The sequence below is a fragment of the Chaetodon auriga genome, chromosome 1 (genome assembly GCF_051107435.1).
Source record: "Chaetodon auriga isolate fChaAug3 chromosome 1, fChaAug3.hap1, whole genome shotgun sequence".
In the NCBI taxonomy this organism is placed as follows: domain Eukaryota; kingdom Metazoa; phylum Chordata; class Actinopteri; order Chaetodontiformes; family Chaetodontidae; genus Chaetodon; species Chaetodon auriga.
Window position 1 is genome coordinate 31537501 of NC_135074.1, and position 21211 is coordinate 31558711.

Consider the following 21211-nt stretch of genomic DNA (forward strand, 5'->3'; position numbering starts at 1 on the left):
AATTAAGATAATTACCTAAACTGTGAACCGAGACCCCTTAAATTTATCACCCTGATGGAGGGAGAAGCCGAGCAGAGCTGGTGTGTGTTACGTTCACACTGCAGACGACATCGACGCGTAGCCTCAGACTTCATCTCAAGCGGGCGGTGCAGCAGATGATTGACAGTTCTCTCCTTCAATCAGAAACATGGTGAAAACATGGCGGCTCCTCTGGAAACATCGAATTCCTCCGTAACTGTCCACCAAAACTCTTTCAAACCTTAAAAGTCAGAATAAAATGCAGAGGAGAAACGAAGCGTGCGTCTGCAGGAAGCTTCACTTTAACACCTTCAGCGCTGGTCACACGCCGGTCGATTTCAAAGGGCTTATCGAGTGTTATTCGCTTTATCTCTCAACATTTGCAAGTCAGTAAAAGCTACAATAAGCACAACTCAATCACCTCCAGTTTGCTGAGAGGGAAGAATCCGTTTTTCGTAGCAGCCTAATCAATGTTGTCAGTGTGTATCTACAAGCTGAAAATGAGATAACAGAATAATATATGAGACATTCAATTAACAGCTGCAGCCTCCTTCACTTCACCCGCTGCTTCCTGCAAACACTGAAGGTCCTGATTCAGAAGCATGAATCCACATTACAGTGCTCACCTCAGTGGGTTCACGTGAGCCGAGTTTCTGACCACTTCAGCACTATGGAGCAATGCTTTATGGGTAGGTCCTTGTTTTAGTGGAGCAGAGTGTCTCCGAGGGGAAATTTGTCACCTGGTCTCTAAAACGTTTGGCGTGATGCTGGAAAGCTGCTGCACACAGACACCTGATTCCAAACGCTCCAGCGGTTTGACACTGTTCCACTGATCCACAGGTGGCGCCGAGGTGCACAAAATGCAGCAGGAATGAAGACTGTAAACACGCAAACATGGACGTAAACAATCCAGGTTTCAACCTTTAACGAAAAAGGACTTTCGCAAATATGAAGGAGGAAATTAATTTTTCTACCCCAAGGCTCCACACAATGAGCTCTGAGAGAGCGTAAACAGAAACTGTTTGTAAGAAGCTCCACAGGGCTTTGGATGCACAGGTTCACCGTGCAAAACAAGGCCAGAGACAATCACATGCAGTTATTAGAAAAACCAGCTTCCTGCACTTTCATCTAATCACACTCAGGCTTTCGGTCATAAACCGTCCTCAGACCAAATTCCCCGTGTGGCCACCAGCACGCATCCTAATTTAACAAACTCTGGGTCCTTGTTTCAGCCCAGAGACACGTTACGCTGCAGCATATCGACATTATCTAAGAGTTTCTCTCCACCAGTGAAGAAGCTGGTGATCCCCGACTGATCTGACAGCAGAAAATCATCATTCAGGGATTTTCACTGTTCAAGCATCAACACGCGGCTTCTGATTCGAGCTCTTCCTCCATCACTGCAGCCATGATGGCACGAGTGCAGCGTGTGTGTGTGTGTGTGTGTGTGTGTGTGTGTGTGTGTGTGTGTGCGTAGGTTTCTTTACTTCGTCTGCAGTTGGTGCCGCGGTAGCCGGGAGCGCACACACAGGTGCCGTCCTCCGGGGAGCAGGAGCCTCCGTTCTCGCAGGTGCAGCTGTAGGAGCAGTTGGGTCCCCAGCGTCCTTCCTCACACACACTGTCACAATGGACACCTGCACAGAACACACACACACACACACACACACACGCACACACACACTCTTAGTGTATGCTAAACCGAGAGGCTTTGTTCTCAGCCCCGAGCTCTTAAAGTCAAACCGACTTCTCCAACGCTGCTCGCAAACTTTCAGATGTGTCACTTAAACTAGAAAAAGGAGAATGACGTAAAAAGGGCGAGAGAGGGAACATTAGCAAAAGACGCTTTAAGCTCCTGCTCAGACACTGAGTTAGCAGGGGAGCAGAGACTGGAGGAGACGCATCGAGAGGAGGGACGTGCCAGATCAGAGACACGGGAGTCGTCTCCCTGCTGACGGCTGACGCTCTGCAGTCCGTCAACGAATCCCACGAACACTGAACACGTGATAAAACACATCAGTGAGCCTCACCGGTCATCACACTGTAGTTTATTCTGACTCACACAGTGGATTGTTTCGCCGCTGAAAATAGTCCCCAACAAATGCTCCATTTCCTCCTGTTGGTCTGATAAAAACTACTGAAGCTTTAAAAGCAGAAACTTTATATTTGTGAGGTGGTTTTAAAGGTTTGTCTCAGCGAGAACCAATGAGCTTTGAGCTGAGAGCCACAGACAGGAAGTCAGGAAGTATGAAGAGAGAGACCAACACACTGTTAGATTTGGTGTTTTCGTGGGATTTGTTGACAGTAAGAACAATTCCTTCCTGACAGGAAGTCAAGTGCTAAAAGTCCAAAAGCTAAAACCAACAAATGTTTGACAAATGACAAATTCATTGATTCATGGATTCATAAAATCACTCTGCTGCTCGACTCGATTGCAGCTCTGAAGGACTGTGTTGGTGTTCTTTTATTATTTTGGGGAAACTCTCTCTACACATTTTACAGCTCACTAACACTAAAGCTAACATGATGTGGTAGCAAATTAAAGTCTTTTAAAATACAACAAAAAGAAAGTTAACAAATTTGTGTCTTGTCTTAAAAGCATCAACAGAGCGCAGCGAGTAGCTTGGCTACTGATCAAAAAGGTAAACATCACCTGCTTAACATCAGTGTATTAGTCACTGTTAGCGAGTTAGCATGCTAACACTAGCATTTGACTCAAAGCACAACGGCTGCAGACTCACAATGACATTATTTGTTAATAAACCATAAAGGTAAGTTAAGTGAAACAGTGGTCATGTAGTTGAAGAAGTTTTGGCTCGGGGTCCTGTAAATCTGATCCCAGGTGTGTCCCGAGGAGACCTTTTACATGTGTAAACCGACTCACGGCTGACGATAAGATCCAAAAACACGCAAAGTAAAGCAGAGAATCAGTTTTCACGTCAGCTCTGATGAGCAAATATTTTAGGCTAAAACCTAAACTCCCCAAATTCTGCCAGAGACTTTTTGCCCTTTAATCATTTTCTGAAGTGTCTCCCTCTTTCATCAGTCTTGCATGTGTGTGTGTGTGTGTGTGTGTGTGTGTGTGTGTGTGTGTGTGTGTCCTGCAGCAGTCTGTCTCCACTCGAGCTGGTTTGCAGAGCGGATCAGAGGCCTCGCGGCTCACGGGGGACAGTCTGGAGACCGCGGCGCCCGAGAGACTCGCGATACGTTAATGCTCAGCTACACCCAGGAAGACGCTCTCCACCTCGTCCAAATATAGAAACAGACAGACAGACGGACGGAGGGAGAACAGTCTGTGTGCAAATACAGTACAACCCCCCCCCCGCTGTCTGCTGCCTGCCATCTCTGCAGCTCATTAGAAACTTCCTTTGACAGAGAATATGAGAGAATACGAGAGTGGGGCCCCGGCAGCCATTATAACTCAATTAATCAACTACCTCTGAGCCACAAAGTGGAGAAAGCTCCATTCGTTAGGCCGCGGAGTTGAAACAAAGGGGGGGAGCGAGAGGACGAGGAGCTGGAGGAGGCCACGTCTGCAGCTCTGCACTGAAGTTTGGAGGAACGCACTGGAAAGCAAACACCTGGTGTTCGCTTCCCGTGCGGCGGCGATGGCGGCGTTGAAAGAAAAACAAAAAACCCGATTTGATGCAAATAATGTTAAAGCTTCTGACGGCGTTCAGTTCAACAGAAAGGACGAAAAATGAAGGAAGACACTTAAAATAACTGCAGTTGGTACATTGAGCCGCTGTTTCAGCAGCTGATTCCTCTTCATGAACGCACGCCGTATCCCAGTTTTAATGCTACACACTAATATTTCAGTACACTCAAAGGTATCAGCACACAGACCAAATCCTCTTGGATCCTGAGTGTGGAGTTGGAGGGCGCTGCCTTCCCACAATGCAATTCTCTGAAGAGCAGAGGGAGGCGGTCGCACCATTGAAAGTATTCAAACGAGCTGCTGACAGACGAGAGGCGACCGAGGGACGTCACATCATCATCCACACATCCTGAACTCTGTCTGTTCATTTTCCAGCTGCCAAACTGAGATTTCCAACGTCACAGTTTGACTTTCATCCAATATTTCCTTTTGTTCTTCATCACTAACTCTGCACACATAGTATTAAGATTATAACGCCTCATCTCAGAAACGGCTGAGCAGTGTTCTGGGTATGAAAGGCTCAGTCGCTCACAGAGGATGGTGAGGTTCACCACTTTGTGAACACATGATGGATGAAGGAGATGAACACATGGACTCACAGACACTCGAGGAGCCTGCTGTCAGTGAACACAGTTTGATTATTGATGACTGATTGTGGTTTACTGATGTTTGGAATCAGGCTTGAATGGGATCAAACTGGACTTCCTGTATCAAATGTTTTTCTTTGGCTCTGAGCTTTAATCAAACCCCCACAAACAAAACTGCTCCAGACTCATTTATTTCTCTGAACTTTTGGTCTAAACTTTGATCTAAATATTCATCGATACATTGAAGTTCCCCTCAGTGTCGATTCATTCCCGATTCTCCCTCTGGCAGTTCAATTAAAACGCCCTCTCCATATTCATGAGCCCTCGTATCGATCAGTGCCGATCACAACTCCGCCGATCGACGATTAGCAGCTGAAATAAGCAAAGCCGCAGCTCGAACGCGACGATTATTAAAGCAAACAAAGGTTCGAACAAAGAGGCGTCACAGCCGAGGATGATTTACTGAAACAGACACGAGAGTCTGCGAGCGAAGCCGAGCGCCGTCTCCACCGGGAACTCTTGTGAAGCTGAATTATTGACGAGCGCCGGGCTGTCAGACTCATCCGAGCCTGAATCTCCATCAGGTTCAGAATTACAGGCTGGAATTTTTTGTGTCATATCGATTTGTTGTCATGGCGTTGGCAGCACCGCCTCCCTCTCGGCCCGGCCTCAGACTCCTTCCCTCTCTCTGTTCTGGTGTTTTACCTGCCTCACCTGAACTCTGAGCCCTCCGCTCAGGAGCTGGATGTGGATCATGAAGGTCTGTCCTCCAAAGGCCAGACTGAAGGGAAATCCACACCGGCAGCGATACTGAACTGATTCTGGAGTGTTTTTGATGAACATGAAGCAGATTCTTTACTCAAGGATCAATGGAATATCTCATTAACATCAGCTACAATCAATACTGAGGTCGTGTCACTTATCACCTCACAGCTCATCCAGTTTGTCCAATGTGATAATTCACTCTGACTCTGAGAGATGCAGCAAACTACTTCCTCACCTGGTCTGAAAAAGAAACCTTGTCAATGCAAATGTTTGCATTCGGCTGTCAGTCATGACTCAGTCTCCTGTTCCCAGAAGCCTGAACTTCAGAGCAAACGTCCAAAGAAAGCGGAGCTGCGTGACTCACCTGTCCAACCTGCCACACAGCGACAGAAGCCGGTCACCGGATCGCAGCCGTCAGCGTTGAGACAGTCGCACCGCTCTCTGCAGTCCAGCCCGTAGGATCCCTCCTGCGACACAAACACAAACACGTCAACACAAACAGCGTGCGACAAGCTCAGACCGGATGAGAGCTAACGGCGCCGACGGCACTCACGGCGCACGGCGCGTCGCAGTATTCGTCCCTCCAGCCCGGCGAGCAGGTGCAGGTCCCGTTGACGGGGTCGCAGGCTGCGCCGTTGGCACACTGACACGTCTGATTGCAGCTCAGCCCCCAGGAGCCGCTGGAGCAGGGGATGGAGCAGTCTACGCCCTGCCAGCCTGGACGGAGACGCAGCCCGGAGGCCGTCAGCACAGGGACGACACGGTCAAGCACTTATTAACGTAAGCCTGTGAAGCTGCTCTGGGATTGAAAGATTCAGCAAAAATAAGGAAAAATTCCATCTTTTCACATCATTTTCAGGTTTTCAGCTGAGCTCATGACCACGACACGTGTGAGAAACTCGAGTTCATCAGATGATCTCAGCTTCTTCATTTCAGGGTCAAACTGAAACCCTGAAGCCTTTAATAATTAATTAATAATTAATTAATAATCTGTGTTTGTGAAGAAAATCACAGCTTCAGTCGGCGCGGTGAGAAGCTGAAGCAGGAAGTTTGACAGTTCAGGTAGAACTGTTTGTTTCTTCTCAGTAAAGCTGTGACTTTAGATATCAGCGATGAATTTGGTGAATATGTTGAATTATCAACAGAACTAAGAGCCAAAAGTACAAAAATATGACCCCAGTCCAGCTGTAACCTGTTCAGGCCTAATGATTCCTGTCTAAGCACCATAACTGGCTTGAAATGAACATTAAGTTTCATATATGAACCTCCTGATGTGTAAAAAACACTCATGAATGCTGTTTATGGAGCATTTCAGCTGTTTGGCTGCAGTTAATCCAGCTGAGACGACTTGAAGCTTATGTGTGTCATTTTGTGGTCGTCCAGAGTTTTTCTCCTCTGCTCTGAGCTTCAGGGTCTGTGTCGCTGCTCGTTAACATGTCGACTCTCTGTGGGGACCCGCTGCATGTTAGTCCTCTCATTTCCTGTCAGCCCTCCACCGTCTGCCCTCGAATGAAAGCATGAAAACTGCTCCCATGATGCAGCTGGAGGAGTCTCTCAGCAGTGACTTCCATGTTTTTAAACTTGTCTTTTACAGTCAGGATCTCGTGTCAGTGCTTAGCGGCTTTAATCCTGACGAAGGAAACGCGCTGAGGTTTCGATGCATCGTCTCATAAATTTGTCAGACATCCTCCTGATATGCAGAAGCAGCTGGACGCCATGACTCCTGACGCCTCTTCAGGGGACAAAAGTTTGAATCCTGATCGTTTACCGAACTGCACAGATTATCAGAGGTTTGCTCTCCAAATAATTAGCATAAAGAAGGTTAAAGGAACGCGGCGAACACACGTCTGACACTAAAAGAAAGAGGAAGTAAAGGTCTGCGGGGTGACGACAGACGCCCACTCGTGCCAGCCGAAGCTCGCCGCTCTGCCTCAGATGTCTCTCCGCTTTAATTACCCACGTTCCCCACGAGGCTCAGCGGCGCATTAATATTTAAAGATGCTGATATTGAGAGATATTAAGGAAGTGAAGTGGAAAACAAAATACGAGACAAGAGAAAGTTCTGCAGATCGTTAAGGTCGGTGCTTCATGTTTCTGACTGGAGAGAAAACTGCAGCAGTGACTCAAAAGTTTAAAAAAATTCATTAAAACCATCAAAAATAACCTCACACTTACTGATGATTAGACCCGTTATTGATTGATCGGCAGATTATTTATGATTCCTGTCGATTATTCAGTTGGTCTAAAAAACGTCATCAGTAGAAAACCCCAAAGATTTTCTATTTTTTTTGACACATGACGAAGAAAAGCAGGAAATCCTCACACTTCAGATCATTAACAATGATCAAACAGCTGCTGATGACGTTCCCTCAATCAACTAGCTGAGAATAAGAATAATGGAGGAGAAGAAAAGAGTAAAGGAGGTGAAAGGAGGCAGCAGAGAGGAGGTTAAAAGGAGTTTTCTCCTCAGAGAAGCGGCTGCAGAGCTGAGAGATGTTTCTGACTCTGAGAGCAAAGCTGACCGCTGATTGGAAAATGGTTAAAACCCCAATTTCACCCCACAGCCTCTGCAGCTGACGGCGCCGCCAGCAAACACAACAAACACTGTGAAATGCTTTAACTCTGTAAAAACCAAACAAACACTTTTTCCTGCTCTGTGGAGATTTCTTAGTGGAAAACAAATCGATCAAAGACGGTTATATCGCTGTTAGACGTTTCCACGCCTTCGATCGAACGCGTTCGCAGTAAACGTTTCAGCTCGGGTTGAGATCCTCAGAATTAAAGAGCAAAACAAACTGAAATAAATCCACTTAAGAAGCACAGACACCTTCTCCACCTGCAGCAGTGGAGGAAAGCTGCAGTTACAGACGAGAGAAGCTCATTGTGAGTGTCGACGGGCTCTCAGGGAACACAGCCAATCAAAGCGAGGAGAGGCCTGTTGTCTGCCTGAACGCTGTGATTTTTCACAATTCACAGGATTGCTGGAAGTTGATTGGCCAGTCGATAACAGTAGCAGTTAAAGATGCTAACGTCAGCTTCCACCACGCTGATGGCGACGACATCTCCCAGCAAAGCGCTGCGGCAGCTGAAATCGAGCATCTCTGCGAGCCGCATTTAAATAAAGTGAAACCGCGAGCAGCCGTCGTCAGACACGTGGCCTTTATCTGAGAGTGTGTGGAGGGACTTCAGACCGGCACGTTCAGAAAGACTTCACCTGACGGCAGCACACCTGAGCAGAGTGTCCTCCTCCTCAGCACGTCTCATGTTTTCAGTTAAGAATTTTAGGTTAGAAACCAGCGCTGGAATGAAATACCTTAGATTTACTCAAGTAGAATTTGAGGTACTTGTACTTCAGCCGAGTGTTTTGATTTTACATGACTTTCTACTTTCTGATCCTCAATGTCAGAGAAAAATATCCCACTTACTCTGTTTGGCAGGTGAAGCTGCAGGTTACGTTACAGACTCACATTTGACATTAAAACACACGATAAGCTAAAGCTAAGAGCTAAAACTGTGTCTAGTTGTGGCTCCTGTTGTTGTTTCTGGATCCACCAAAAATAAATTCCACCTCTGAGCTTCTCACACTTCCTTTAAAGGACCAGAGAGTCAGGTTTAGGCGGAGTTACTTGTAATGGAGTATTCTTCCATCATTTTATTGCTGGTTTCATGGAACGAACGGATCTGAATACTCCCCATGTTTTGTGACTCTTTCCTTTCTCCTCTGGGGCATGGTTCACCTCTGAAGAGCTGCTGGTGGCTCATGGGACGCTCGGACGTTAACACGTGTCCAGGTTTGACCGGGACTTAACCCACGTCCCACTGATCGGATCTCTAACTCCTCCTGAAACACACTGACGACCACAAAGAGCTGAACGAACCTTCTCTGCAGATACAGGAGCCGTCGACGTGCGAGCAGGAGATCTCGTTGTGGCAGGAGCACGACGAGGTGCAGTTGGTCCCGTAGAGGCCTGCAGGACAGCTGATGGAGCAGTCGTCCCCCTGGACACAAAGGACGGAGCGGGACAGAATCAAACGGCGGCACCGTACAACTGCAACTTATTTTAAAAGCATGAAACATCAAATCATTCAGAATTTACATTAGAACTTAAGAAAAAATGCTTTCAAATGAACAATTCATCCAAATTTTGCACTTTTCTTCTCTTTGTTTTACACGTCTTCATACGACAGAATATTTGCACGTCTGGATTGTTTCTCTTTACTTTTTGTTTTTCAGGCCTTGTATTTTCTTCTTCTTTGAAATTAACTAGTTTCTGATTCAAGTTAAACTCTGTGATCGTTTCTAAAGACTCTCACTTAAGTTCAATGAAAATGAAGTAATGAACAAACTGGACAGAAGAGCAAAGCCAGAATCACACCCTCAGACGTTCAATCACCAAACTTACTATCAAATCTTAAATCAATAGTGAAGAATGGAGACCTCTGGTGGCTTCGCACAGTTTCATCACAACAGAAACGAGCTGGAAAGACTCGTTAAAATGGAATTACAGATGTCTTAAATACACGCGAGACAAAATGAATTACAAGCCTGCCCAGCCAAACGTGTCTGAAAGAGGCGGACAGGTGAAGCCTTTTTGACTGACAGCGCTGTCCATCAGAGCCAGGCCGATATTTCAGCCGATATTAACTTTTTGGAAACGCAGCATTTCTCCACCAGAGAGCAGTGATTTTACATCTACAAAACCTCCTGCTCAGCGAGAATCCTGGTCACAAATAAATAAATAAATCCAAATATAACTCTAAGGGATCCACATCAACACTGGCTGAGTATCAGCAAAAATCCAGTATCGGTCAGGCCGTGCTGACCCTCTCACTGCTCGACGGCGGTCTGAAGGGGGAGGTTCTTCTTCATGAGCTGCATCGCTGCAGCTGGACGAACGCGGAGACCGACTGACTGCTCGTTTGGAGTTTCAGGAACGACCTGACTGACAGCGAGCGCTCGCCATCTCCCGCTCCTGCTGCTCAGCTCCAGCGAGAGAGGGTCCCACTCAGGCTTCGTCTTTAAATTCATTATAAGCCCCATTAAATCAAACAAGTGCATGCATTATGGAGGAGAGAGGCGATCATCACTGATGGCGTCCCTGCAGAGAAACATGATGTCTGTGCCTGTCCAATCAATAGAGGACATGGTCAGAGCGGCTAGAAGGACGCCTCGGCATTAGCAGGATGTCTAACCTTATTCCTGCTGTTAGCATGCTGTGAGAGCAGGCCGCACACACCCTGAACCTCCAGCACGCTGTCGCATTGATCAGGACCTTCAACATATAAACTGTGCTAATTAAAGCTGCTGCTTCCAACCTGCTGCCTCTAAATCGCTATTAATCTAATATTCACAAAGCCGGCCAAAGACAGGAGGAGAGCGGGGCCTTATTAAAAAGTTGGTGAATGAAGGACTTTTTAAAAAAACTTTGTTAATAAATAAAGTGTGTGGTCCAATAAGGGAAATCATCAGAATTTCCCAGGGGAGGCAGGAGTTCTAACCAGTGACCTCTGGAATAATAAATCCGCGCAGATCGATGGATCCTGATATTTATCATGCAATTTTGAGCTCAAAGAGGATGCGTGGAGCTTCATCAGCCTGCTGCTCCTCTTCTTCTCTTTACAATTAATGAATAAACTGGCCACTTTTCTCCTTAAAGCTGCGTTCAGAGAGGAAAATCACGTTGATTACACGCTCTTCCACAGACTGGAGCAGCGTTATTAGGTTAATGACCCTCTCACACCTTCTGGATATCCATGGGAAAACACACTTCCAGGTGTGAAGGAGTGTGTGGGGCTGTGCTTCTAAACCAGCCTGCTTAGACGAAGGTTACAAGAACACGAGGGGGGTTTTCTTCTGCAGCTCGTTAAGGCGACACGGAGCCTCAAAGACCAGAGCTGGACCTCCTCAGCCTCCATCTGGAAAAAAGAGGCTGGAGCAGATCGTCTGACTGAAGGTCACACAGTCCCACACTGTGAGGAAGGTGCAGGAAGGGGTACGGCCCGTCGTCACCCCCCCATCCCTTCAAATGGACCCTTCCATCCACACGGGGTCAGAGGTCAAGCAGCAAATCATCAAGACAGAAAGAATCCAAACCAAAAACACAAATGAAGTGAAAACAGTTTGTGGTTTATTTATTGGTCAAAAACATTATCGATGCCGCCGCCATCGCCTGCGAAGAGGAGGAGGAGGAGGAGGAGGAGGAGGACGAGGAGGAGGAGGAGGAGGAGGAGAAAGAGGAGGAGGAGGACGAGGAGGAGGAGGAGGAGGAGGAGAAAGAGGAGGAGGAGGAGGAGGAGGAGGAGGAGGCCGCTGCCACATGACAACCTCCCAGCAGGTGATGCTGCTGCTGGCACCTAACACCTTCTTTCCCAAACCGCCATCCAGCCGTCACAGCTGCCTTTCGTCCGCGTTCAGCGTCTCTCGCCACATCAAACCCAGCGTGTCCGTCTGCGGACGTCCTTCCTCATGAAACATGTGTGCGCTCAGCACTTTGGATGCTGCATTGTTCAGCAGCTCACCGTGTTCATCCTCCTGCCTGGAGGCGGTGTCAGAGAGGAGGACGCTGTCCGGGTGCAGTGTCACTCTGGACGACGGTTCACGGCCACTCCTCGACCCGCCGGAGGAGCAGAGGAGGTCGCTGGGTGCCAGCCTCGCCCCCCCGAGCTTCTGTTTTATTTACTTGTTCTACAACAGGAGGAGCTGTAACGACCCGTTTGCTCTGATGAGGATTAATAAAGCGTCCGATGGTCTCTCGGTTGTTTCCTGTGGACCGGAGGAGGTCAAACACTCCTTTAAACAGAGACGTCTTCAGGAAGCGTCCCACTCGCAACGAGCAGGAGGCTCACAGATACACTTCCTCCTCAGGGAAACAGACAGCACTTCCTCATCATGTGACGGATCAGCGTCGGTCTGCAGGTGTGCAGCCGCGGCCCAGAGATGCACACGTTTACAGGTATCGACCCATCCGTCCAAAGTGGTGACAGTAGCACATATAAATTCAGCTTAAAGCTGCTTCCTGTCCACACAGTGACACACAGAGTACCAAACTGCGAGTTACCAGCGGAGCATAAATTCACTTTAAATCAATAACACTCCGCTGAGAGCAACATCTCTGAACGTAGCTGCTATAAACCAAACAGACGTTCATTTACACACTCGGCCCAAAAATCCCCCATGTCCTCCCTCCAATTACCAGAGTCCTGTCAGCTCTGAGCTGCAAGGTGTCTCACCTGAGCCCAGATCAGTCCACATGGTGGAGGGGGGCACATGGGACACACACACACACACACACACATATATATATATATATATACACACACACACACACACATATATATATATATATACACACACACACACACACACATGCAGAGACAGACGTATATATACACACACACACAAATAGTCACACAGACACACACACACACACACACACACACACAGACACACACAGACACACACAGACACACACACACACACAGTAAAACTTGGTTTTAAGGAGTAAACAGAGATTTCAATGATCTGTTGTTAATCTCTGTTTAGTAAATCAAAGCGTATTCGACGTACACAGAGTTCAATCAGTATGGAGAAGCTTGCTCACCCAAATTAAAATTAAAAAATTAAAAAATTAATCTGTTTGCTGTCGGAGGGAAAACGTTCAGCGGCTCTGTGTTCGTGTTAGATGGCGAGCTGAGACGCTCGCGGCGGCTCAGCACAGAAACTCTTTTCAACACGAGCAGACGATCGCAGCTGCTTCCTGTTTGACGTGTTCCTGCCTCGAACACTGACTGACACACAGTCCACCTTCTGGAAACATCCGAGCCATCAAATCTGCGTTTCTGTCACTGCCCCGTTGGTCCGCTGGTCCAGTCCTCACGTCCAGCCTCCTGACCCTGAAGGATCATAAGCTCAGCTGTTCAGTCTGTTTCTCCATCTTTAAAACCCTTGTTGGCCGCGGAGCGTTGAGTTCGCTCTAAGCTGCTCTCTCATTACTGCTGACATCCACACACTCTACATGTTGACCTATATCACGCGCCGTGCACCTGCAGCGGCCTTTCATTAGAAACCACGTAACTCCACGACTCGAGCTGCAGTCAACAGCAGCTGATAAATGTTCTGCACCTGCGGCGGCACACACCGTCTGCACACGTTGGCTGGAAAGAACGAGTACGTGTTTCAGCTCCGGATGGTCGAGTTCAGGCGGACTTCAGGGTGACTCTTCCACACGAACGTTTAGCTTCACTGTTTATTAAGAGGCTTGGAGGAGTGGAGGAGGTTGGTGGTGGAGACAGAACAGCATATTTCTCTGTTTGAACATTGTCTTAATGTACTTGGGAATAGAAAAGATTTATGAAGTACTTTGTTTTATATTTACTGAAGCTTCTGGCTACATTAGCTAAATACCTACAGCTGCTTCAGTGCGGCCGTAAAGTTTGGGCGATGCAGAGGAACTGGACGTTATCTCCTGTGTTGATTCATTACAGAAGGTCTCCTGCTCTGCGCCGCCTCGTGCTTCTCTTAAAAGTAGAGAAAAGTCGTTTGAGCTCTGAACACCGTCGACAGCAGCAGCTTCAAACCTGTGCGGCTTTAAACCTGAGCTGCTCTGTGTCCACCTGCGACCCCTCGCACAGGTGTACCATCCTGTCATAGTTAGAAAGCAAAAAGCATAATCTGATACAGCAGGAATCAGACTGTTCCTGTCAGTAATCAATTACAAAGGAGTCAATCTGAGCTGCATGGAGCCTCCTGAAAGATGTCAGATGCATCATGGGAAGTGTAGGATCCAGTGGTTTTCAGTGTAGCTCAGACTCAGCTCTTTTCACTGGTGCCTCAGTACCTTGATGTGATTACAGCTGCTGAACAGCAGCGACCTGCGGCGCCTGGTTGTGTTTGTTTGCAGGATGCAGTTGGCGCTGGCGGAGGTGGAGGCGGACTCTGTGTGTCTGCTCGTATCAATAGAACAGATTCATCGCGTTTGTTCGCAGAGACAAAGTCCAAGTTAGTGTGGACGATCCAGAGGACGCGCTGTCAGCAGCCGTCATTCAAAGGAGACACGTCCTCCATAGAAACTCATTGTTTTCATGAACGCATGTCCTTGAAACAGCCCGCGAGGCTTTGTGTTCTCATTGTTCTGTTTGCACTGAGTGCACAGAGAGAGGACGTGCGGCGTTCACAGGAAATCTCACGCCGCCGATGATCTGGATCAGCGCGGCGATCGGGATCGTTCAGCAAAGCTTTCATCTGAGTGATCAACAGCTGCTTCGGCCCTGAGTCGTCTCTCCGTCACATCGGCGTTTGTGGATTCTTTTGTCGGCATTTTCGCTTTGAAACTGACATTTTGAATCAGTGGAGCTGTTCAGATTCACACGACACGATAAGACTGAAGCTGTGCTTCGTAATCAGCCAGTCAAACAGAATATTACATTTATTTTCTCATCTTTTCTTAAAAACACTCAGTGATGTCAGCCAGCTGCTGAAGCACACTCGATGATTAACTTCTCATTTACGCTGCTCTGGACTGAGTGAACTCTTCACCATCAGGTGTGAAGGTCGTCCTGGACTCACCTCAGGGCAGGTGTGTCTCTGTACTTACGATGTAGCCTGGAGCGCACATGCAGGCTCCGGTGACGCCGTCACAGTCGGCCCCGTTGGCGCAGGCGCACAGCTCTCTGCAGCCCTCGCCGTAGTAACCCGCCGGACAGGTCTCGTTACAGTAAAGCCCCGCCCATCCTGCTGCACAGGTGCACTCACCTGACAGAGGGTGGCAGCTGAGAGGGTGACAGAGAGCAGAGTGAGTGCACAAACAGCAGAAGAGGCTGATTCAAACACAGCCCTGTCCTGTTCATACTGCGCTGCACCTGAGAGTGTTTGCGGCTTTGCAGGGACAGTATTTGTCACAGATGAGTCCGTAGAGGCCCGTGGGACAGAAGCGGTCCTGGCAGCTGGGGCCCTTGAAGCCCTCGTTGCACAGGCAGGCCCCGTTGATGTGGTAGCACTTGGCCCCGTTCTGGCAGTCACACTTGTGGGCACACTGCGGCCCGTAGGTGCCCACCGGGCATTCGTCCTGGCATCTGGGTAGAATGAAGAGAATGAAGGAGAAGAGGCGTGAAGCTTGAGGAAAACCGTCTGTCTAAATGTGATCGAGCGAGGTCGTCCCTCACATACGCACCAGCAGAGAAACACAGGGTAACCTCAGGTACGGTGCTTTTAAACCCGTGTTCCTGTACGTCCACTGCTGCAGCCCTGAAACTCACAGGAACCGCCAGGAGGCCTCCTGAAGGTCACCGCCAGGAGACCTCCTGAAGATCACCGCCAGGAGACCTCCTGAAGGTCACCGCCAGGAGGCCTCCTGAAGATCACCGCCAGGAGGCCTCCTGAAGGTCACCGCCAGGAGGCCTCCTGAAGGTCACCGCCAGGAGACCTCCTGAAGGTCACTGCCAGGAGACCTCCTGAAGGTCACCGCCAGGAGACCTCCTGAAGGTCACTGCCAGGAGACCTCCTGAAGGTTCCTGTGAGCTTCTTCCTGCTTGAATGAATTATTGTCCAACAGTTTTCTGACTAGCTTTCATTCCACTCTGAGAACTTGTTCGGGTTGTTGCAGCCTGACCATGAAGACCTCTGAGGTGTGTAAATAATGTCGAACAGTTAGCTTTACGGCGTCTGTTTGAACAGGCCTTCATCATTTCAGAGCGCTTCTCACCACTAACATCCTCTGCCATTAATTCTGCCTCATTTCAAGCTTTCAGCTGAGGAAAACTCGGCTGATTGAGAAATTATTCTTTGGAATAATAAGGCTGCTGTGGTTTAGCTGGTAAAGCAGGTCGTCCACTAACGAACCTCAATTACTCTCGATGATGCGGTGATGTGTGAATGGATGAATGACAGGAAAGGGTCACACAGAGCAGCCCATTCAGAAGGAAGCACCAAGGACACAAACTTTAAATTTCAGCTTAAGTAAAAGTATTTAATAATCTGAAAACTATGCTTAAAGTACTTAAAGTAAAAGTACTCCTGTAGCAGTAAAGTGTTCCTGTCAAAGTTTTTAAGGTGGAAATTTTCAAGTACAAGTACCTCAAATTTGTATTTCAGCACAGTGAGAAAATAAAGTAAAATTAAACAGAAAGAAAAGAAATGCTAAGTTTACACGCTCGTATCTAGACCTATTCAACCCTCATGAACACCTGCTGACTCTGACACAGAGCAGCTAACATGCTAACAAACCAAAGACACACCTGGATGTGCTCAACGTGCAGAATGACCCTTTAAAGACTCGTCTATGATCCAGAGAGCAGTGAATGATTGTCGTCTGCACACCGACAATAAACCCACCATGCGCTCCACCATCACACCTCCACCTCCGTCAGGTCAACGGGCGTCACGTGACCCTGAGACGTCTCTCTAACGAGCAGCGAAGTGAACGGAAATCTGTTTAAGCGAAGTTAAAGCCAGAGTCAGGCTGACGTCTCTGCATCATTCTCAACACGTCCGCCGGTTGAAACCATTAAGAAATAGACAAATCACTCAATTAAAATGGCTCAGTGAGGATTTCTGTTTTGTGTCACGTTTAAATCACGCCGACTTCCTCGGGACTCTTATCTCGGCTAATTCCATTAGGACGCGGACGGGTGGAGGAGAACTTGGTCCAGGAATTATTCCATGTTGGCTAATTCACCTGTCGGAGGCCTAAATGAATGGACGTAATTTGGCTCAATTGAGAGGAACGATGGAGGAGGAGAGGAAGGAGGAGAGAGATGGAGCTGACCGGAGGGAGGCGGAGGTGGAGAAAGTCTTTTTAGACTAATCGACAGTGTCAGCGATGATGGAGGAAATAAAGGAGAAGACTGTTTCAAACGGCTCTTCGTTAAAATCTCCCACTTTGGGTGAAAGGAGACAAAAAAAGAGGGAAGTCAACAGTCAACAGCACCGACTCCCAAACTCCTCCGTCTGTTTGAAGCCTGTGAACAACTCGTTTATTTGACTGATTAGAGAGAGAAGAGTGCAGTGATGGAGGAAGATCTTAAATACTCATCATCACTTTAATGATGTATATTTACTGCTGGCCACTTTAATCTACAATAAGACGTCATGATTGTTTAGTTTGTTTCATTTTGTTTTCTGTTGTTGTTTAGGATCCGAATATTGAAAAAAAAGCTCATAAAAGCTCTAAAAAGTGGAGAAAAAATATTTGTCTGTGAAATGAAAAGTGGAGTAGAAGTACAAAGTAGCAGAAAATGTGATTAGATTAGTGAAGTACAAGTACCTCAAAGCACAGTACCTGAGGAGATGTACCACTGGAGAGGTGGAGTGAAATGAACCATGGAGCGATCTGATTTGATCACATGACTCTGTGAAGACCTGCGGTGACACAGAGAGGTGGAGGACCGCTGGGCTCCACCCACACCGCCCTCTCCATGAGGTGGAACGAGGGAGTAACTCACCTTCCACTGTGAGGTCGCACCGTTAGCTTCGACGACACGCGAGCTAACGAGCTGCAGAGACCCTTTAACCCACAGTCACTTTGACTGGATGAATTCATGGATGAGTCCTAAAAATCCTAAAAGGATTTGATGTATAAATACACTTCAAATTCAATCTAAGGTGATCTGGGAAGGTTTTAAAACATGAGACTGAACGAGCAGAATTTGAGATGTTCTTTATGGTTTAATATTCATTTAGATTTGGATTTTTTACCCTTTGAAGTCAAACACTGTATGTTGAAAAGGTGATTCTAATGTTTTATATTAAATATTTATCTCGTCTAATCACATGAATACCTGATGGCCAACACTGATGGAAAGGCAGCACTGTGTACTGATGACGAGAGACATTCATTTTAATGCAAATCCCCCAAAATGATCCATACTGTGAACTCAGTAAGCTCATGTATAAACAGAACCTGCTCTCTCGCGCTGACACTGGCAGCGGCTGTACGGCCTCGTTGTTTCTGTGAGTTCAGCTGCTGTATTCGCTGCTCGTTACATTATCTTCCCGGTAAAGCTTCACACGCTCTCGTGGTCGCGCCTTGCCGCCGTACCTCTCTCCGATGTAGCCGGCGGTGCACTGGCACTGACCGCTGATGTGGTCGCACAGGCCTCCGTTGCGACACGTGCACTCCTGCGAGCAGTTGATGCCGAACGATCCGAACTGACACGGCTGAGCGCAGACGGGACCCTGAGGAGGAAGATCACATGACCGTCACCTTCACGTGCACGTCAAACATGAGGCCGTTTCAGGTGTCAATGTGTGACCGCACGTTCAATACATGAGTGAAACTGAGTCACAGCAGTGTCTTCAAAATGCTGAAATGTGATATAATATGAATCACTTTTTATTCTGCTAAAGGTAAAACTGCTAAAATAAATATGTTTTATCCCTAATTATTAATCATCCTTCACGATCTGAGCACGCTGGCTGTGACACAAACCCCTGATGTTGCTGCTGCTGCTGATCTTGAGTTTTTTTAAGTAACTTTTAAAGCAGAGAAAGCAGCTCATAGAGAATAAAACCCAAAATCTGATGTTAAACCAGCATCAGTGAGACTGATGCTGAGTCCAATCACACTAACAGCAACACTCTGCAGCTGCCGTCACAGTCGATCAATACCTTCGTGTGAGGAAGATGACTTTCTGGACGTTTACCTGAAAGAGTCTAAAATGTCCAAATGATGATGATGATGAAGAAGAAGAAGAAGGAGCCAGCTTTGACACCTCGGTCACATCAAGGTTCGATGCTCATCCTGACTCTTTCTGCTGCTTGGTGTTTGTTAAATTTAACAGTAGAAATGTTGTTTTTGTTACAGCGTGCTCACTGAACTGCTTCTACTTCCTGATGTAAATGTTTTCCCCTGATGATGCAAAGAGCCATCGATGAGGCTTGTCCAGCCTATGAATGCATCGTCTTGACCTTAACAAACTGTGACATCAAATCTCAGCTTCAAACACACACACAGCGGTCTCAGGTTTGTTGTCGTACCACCCAGCCGGCGGGACAGGAGCACTCTCCGGTCACGTGATGGCAGGTTCCTCCGTTCTGACAGGGACAGCGCTGTTCACACAGAGCGCCGTGTTTACCTGGAGGACAAGGCTCCTCGCAGCTGGAGGGAAAAGACAGAAGAGACGGACGTTTGTGTTCAGATACGACGTGAAATGAACGATGAATGTTCCAGCAGTAAGGCGGGAAGCCTGTCTGTAGCCTGTGAGACCAAACTCAGGGCTGCAGCAGCTCAGCAGCTCAGACCTCTGAGCACAAGGAGGGACTGAAATGAGCTTATTGGCACCTTCATCAACTCTGGAACACTGTGTCTGGACAGGCAGAGGTCAAAAGTCAGTGAGAATTTATTTAGAGACCTGAATGATAAAAGCGAGGAGGACAAAAAGACAATGCAGCATGTGACTTCTGAGGGACACACCTGGCTGCTTACCTGGTGTTTGCTTAAAGAATAGAGAGGAAGGAGAGCCCCCCCCCCCCCCCCCCCCATTACAGTCCTGACTGTGATTAAAATGAAAAGCAAATTAATCACACGGCCTAAAATATTTTGTCCATTTCAGCTTCAGTTTGAAATAAAGGTCCACTGTGATTCGACACAGCGTCCACAGAGACGCTTGTTTTTGGTTCTGAGTGTTTTCAGACTCCACTGTGTCATTTGGTTGATTGTACGAGGAGCTCTGACAACACAACAGGTTTCAGAGGATTTGTTGTTTTTCAAACTGGAACAAAGCAGAAAAACTGTGACGTGAACAGGTTTCTTTATATGCTCTTTCCTGTTGTTGTGATAATTAGCATATTATTGGATTTTAGTTCATTACTAACACATTAGAAACTTTCTGTTGAACAGAAATGAAACTATTATATTTTCAATAAAAGCTGCTAATGTAGAATTTATGTTGTTAATGTTAGAACGTCAGTCTCAGGTAACCTTTAGCAGCAGTCGCACACAGGTGAGCTGTTACATGAAGAGGCTGGAGTTCAACTTCGCTGCTTTGGTTTTGGAAATCTTTGTCACGAGAAGGTTCTGGAGTTGAACTCACAAGGCTCCGGTGTATCCGGGGGCGCAGAGGCACTCGCCGGTCTGATGGTGGCAGGTGGCGCCGTTGAGGCACTGGCACTCCAGCAGGCAGTCCTTGCCGTAGAGGCCGGGGTCGCAGGGCTCCTCGCAGCGCCAGCCCTGGTAGCCGTCGGTGCAGACGCAGGCCCCGGTGATGGGGTTGCATTTGGCCCCGTTCCGGCACTGGCATCGGTTACTGCAGTGGGGCCCCCAGAAGTCACTCTCACAGCCTGGACGGAGAGGAGGCCACAAGGGTTAGCGTCAGGGTCAACATGTGGTTCAAAACTGAGCTACGTGCAGGGGTCACGAGGCCTCAGACCAACAGGTGACTAAAAGAAGATTAATGAACATCAAGAATGAAGATGAACGGAAAGTGACTGAAGAGGAAGAGGAGAGGAGAGAACACAAGACAGGAGAAGAGGAGGAGAGAGGAGGAGAGAAGAGGAGAAGAGGAGAAGAGGAGGGGAGAGGAGGAGAGGAGAGGAGAGAACACAAGACAAGAGAAGAGGAAATGAGAAGAGAAAAGAAGAGAAGAGGAGAGAAGAGGAGAAGAGAGGAGAGGACACAAGAGAGGTTTAGAGAAGAAAAGGAGAAGAGGAAAGAGAAGTGAAAAGAAGAGGAGGTGGTGGAGGAGGAGGAGAGGAGCTGTGTTTAGAGGAAAAGTCTTGTAAGTTGTTGCTGTTAAAAGAAACAAACAATAAATGAACAGTGAAAGAATGAAATGTTTGTGACGACATCATGAATATAAACGTCCAATAATAAAGTGAAGACAAACTTCAGATCATCGCCGACACCAAACAACCAACAAACCGCCGACAGAGACCACAGAAGAAGATCCAGAAGCCCATCGTTCATTAGCGTACGGTCACCTGTTAACCAGCTGTACTACCTGCAGGTGGAGCGGCCTACTCTGCCTCTGATTGGCTAATGCTCGGACAGCATTGGGCATGAGGAGTTATGATTGGTTAGAGGTAGGCAAAAATATCAGGCTAAGCCAATGGCAGGGTCCACCATGTTTCTACAGCAGCCCTGAAAGGACAAACCAAACGCTGAGTTTCATGGTCGCTCGCAATCTGCAGCCTCACCACCAGATGTCACTGAAGCCTCCAGTCATGTGCTGCTTTAGGTTTAAGTCTTAATCA

General features: G+C 47.6%; 1 protein-coding gene across 2 annotated transcripts in view; it reads right to left on the reverse strand.

The window, feature by feature from the left end:
* Nucleotides 1–21211, reverse strand: part of LOC143323281 (multiple epidermal growth factor-like domains protein 11) — a 106658-nt gene that overhangs the window by 16959 nt on the left and 68488 nt on the right. For both annotated transcript variants that reach the window (XM_076735084.1, XM_076735075.1), the window contains 9 exons: nt 20053–20299; nt 18998–19118; nt 18060–18196; nt 14884–15096; nt 14619–14793; nt 8904–9024; nt 5579–5742; nt 5390–5492; nt 1506–1652 (listed from right to left, as the gene is read on the reverse strand). In XM_076735084.1, coding sequence (XP_076591199.1) covers nt 1506–1652; nt 5390–5492; nt 5579–5742; nt 8904–9024; nt 14619–14793; nt 14884–15096; nt 18060–18196; nt 18998–19118; nt 20053–20299 — 1428 coding nt within the window. The remainder of the gene's footprint in view (nt 1–1505; nt 1653–5389; nt 5493–5578; nt 5743–8903; nt 9025–14618; nt 14794–14883; nt 15097–18059; nt 18197–18997; nt 19119–20052; nt 20300–21211) is intronic.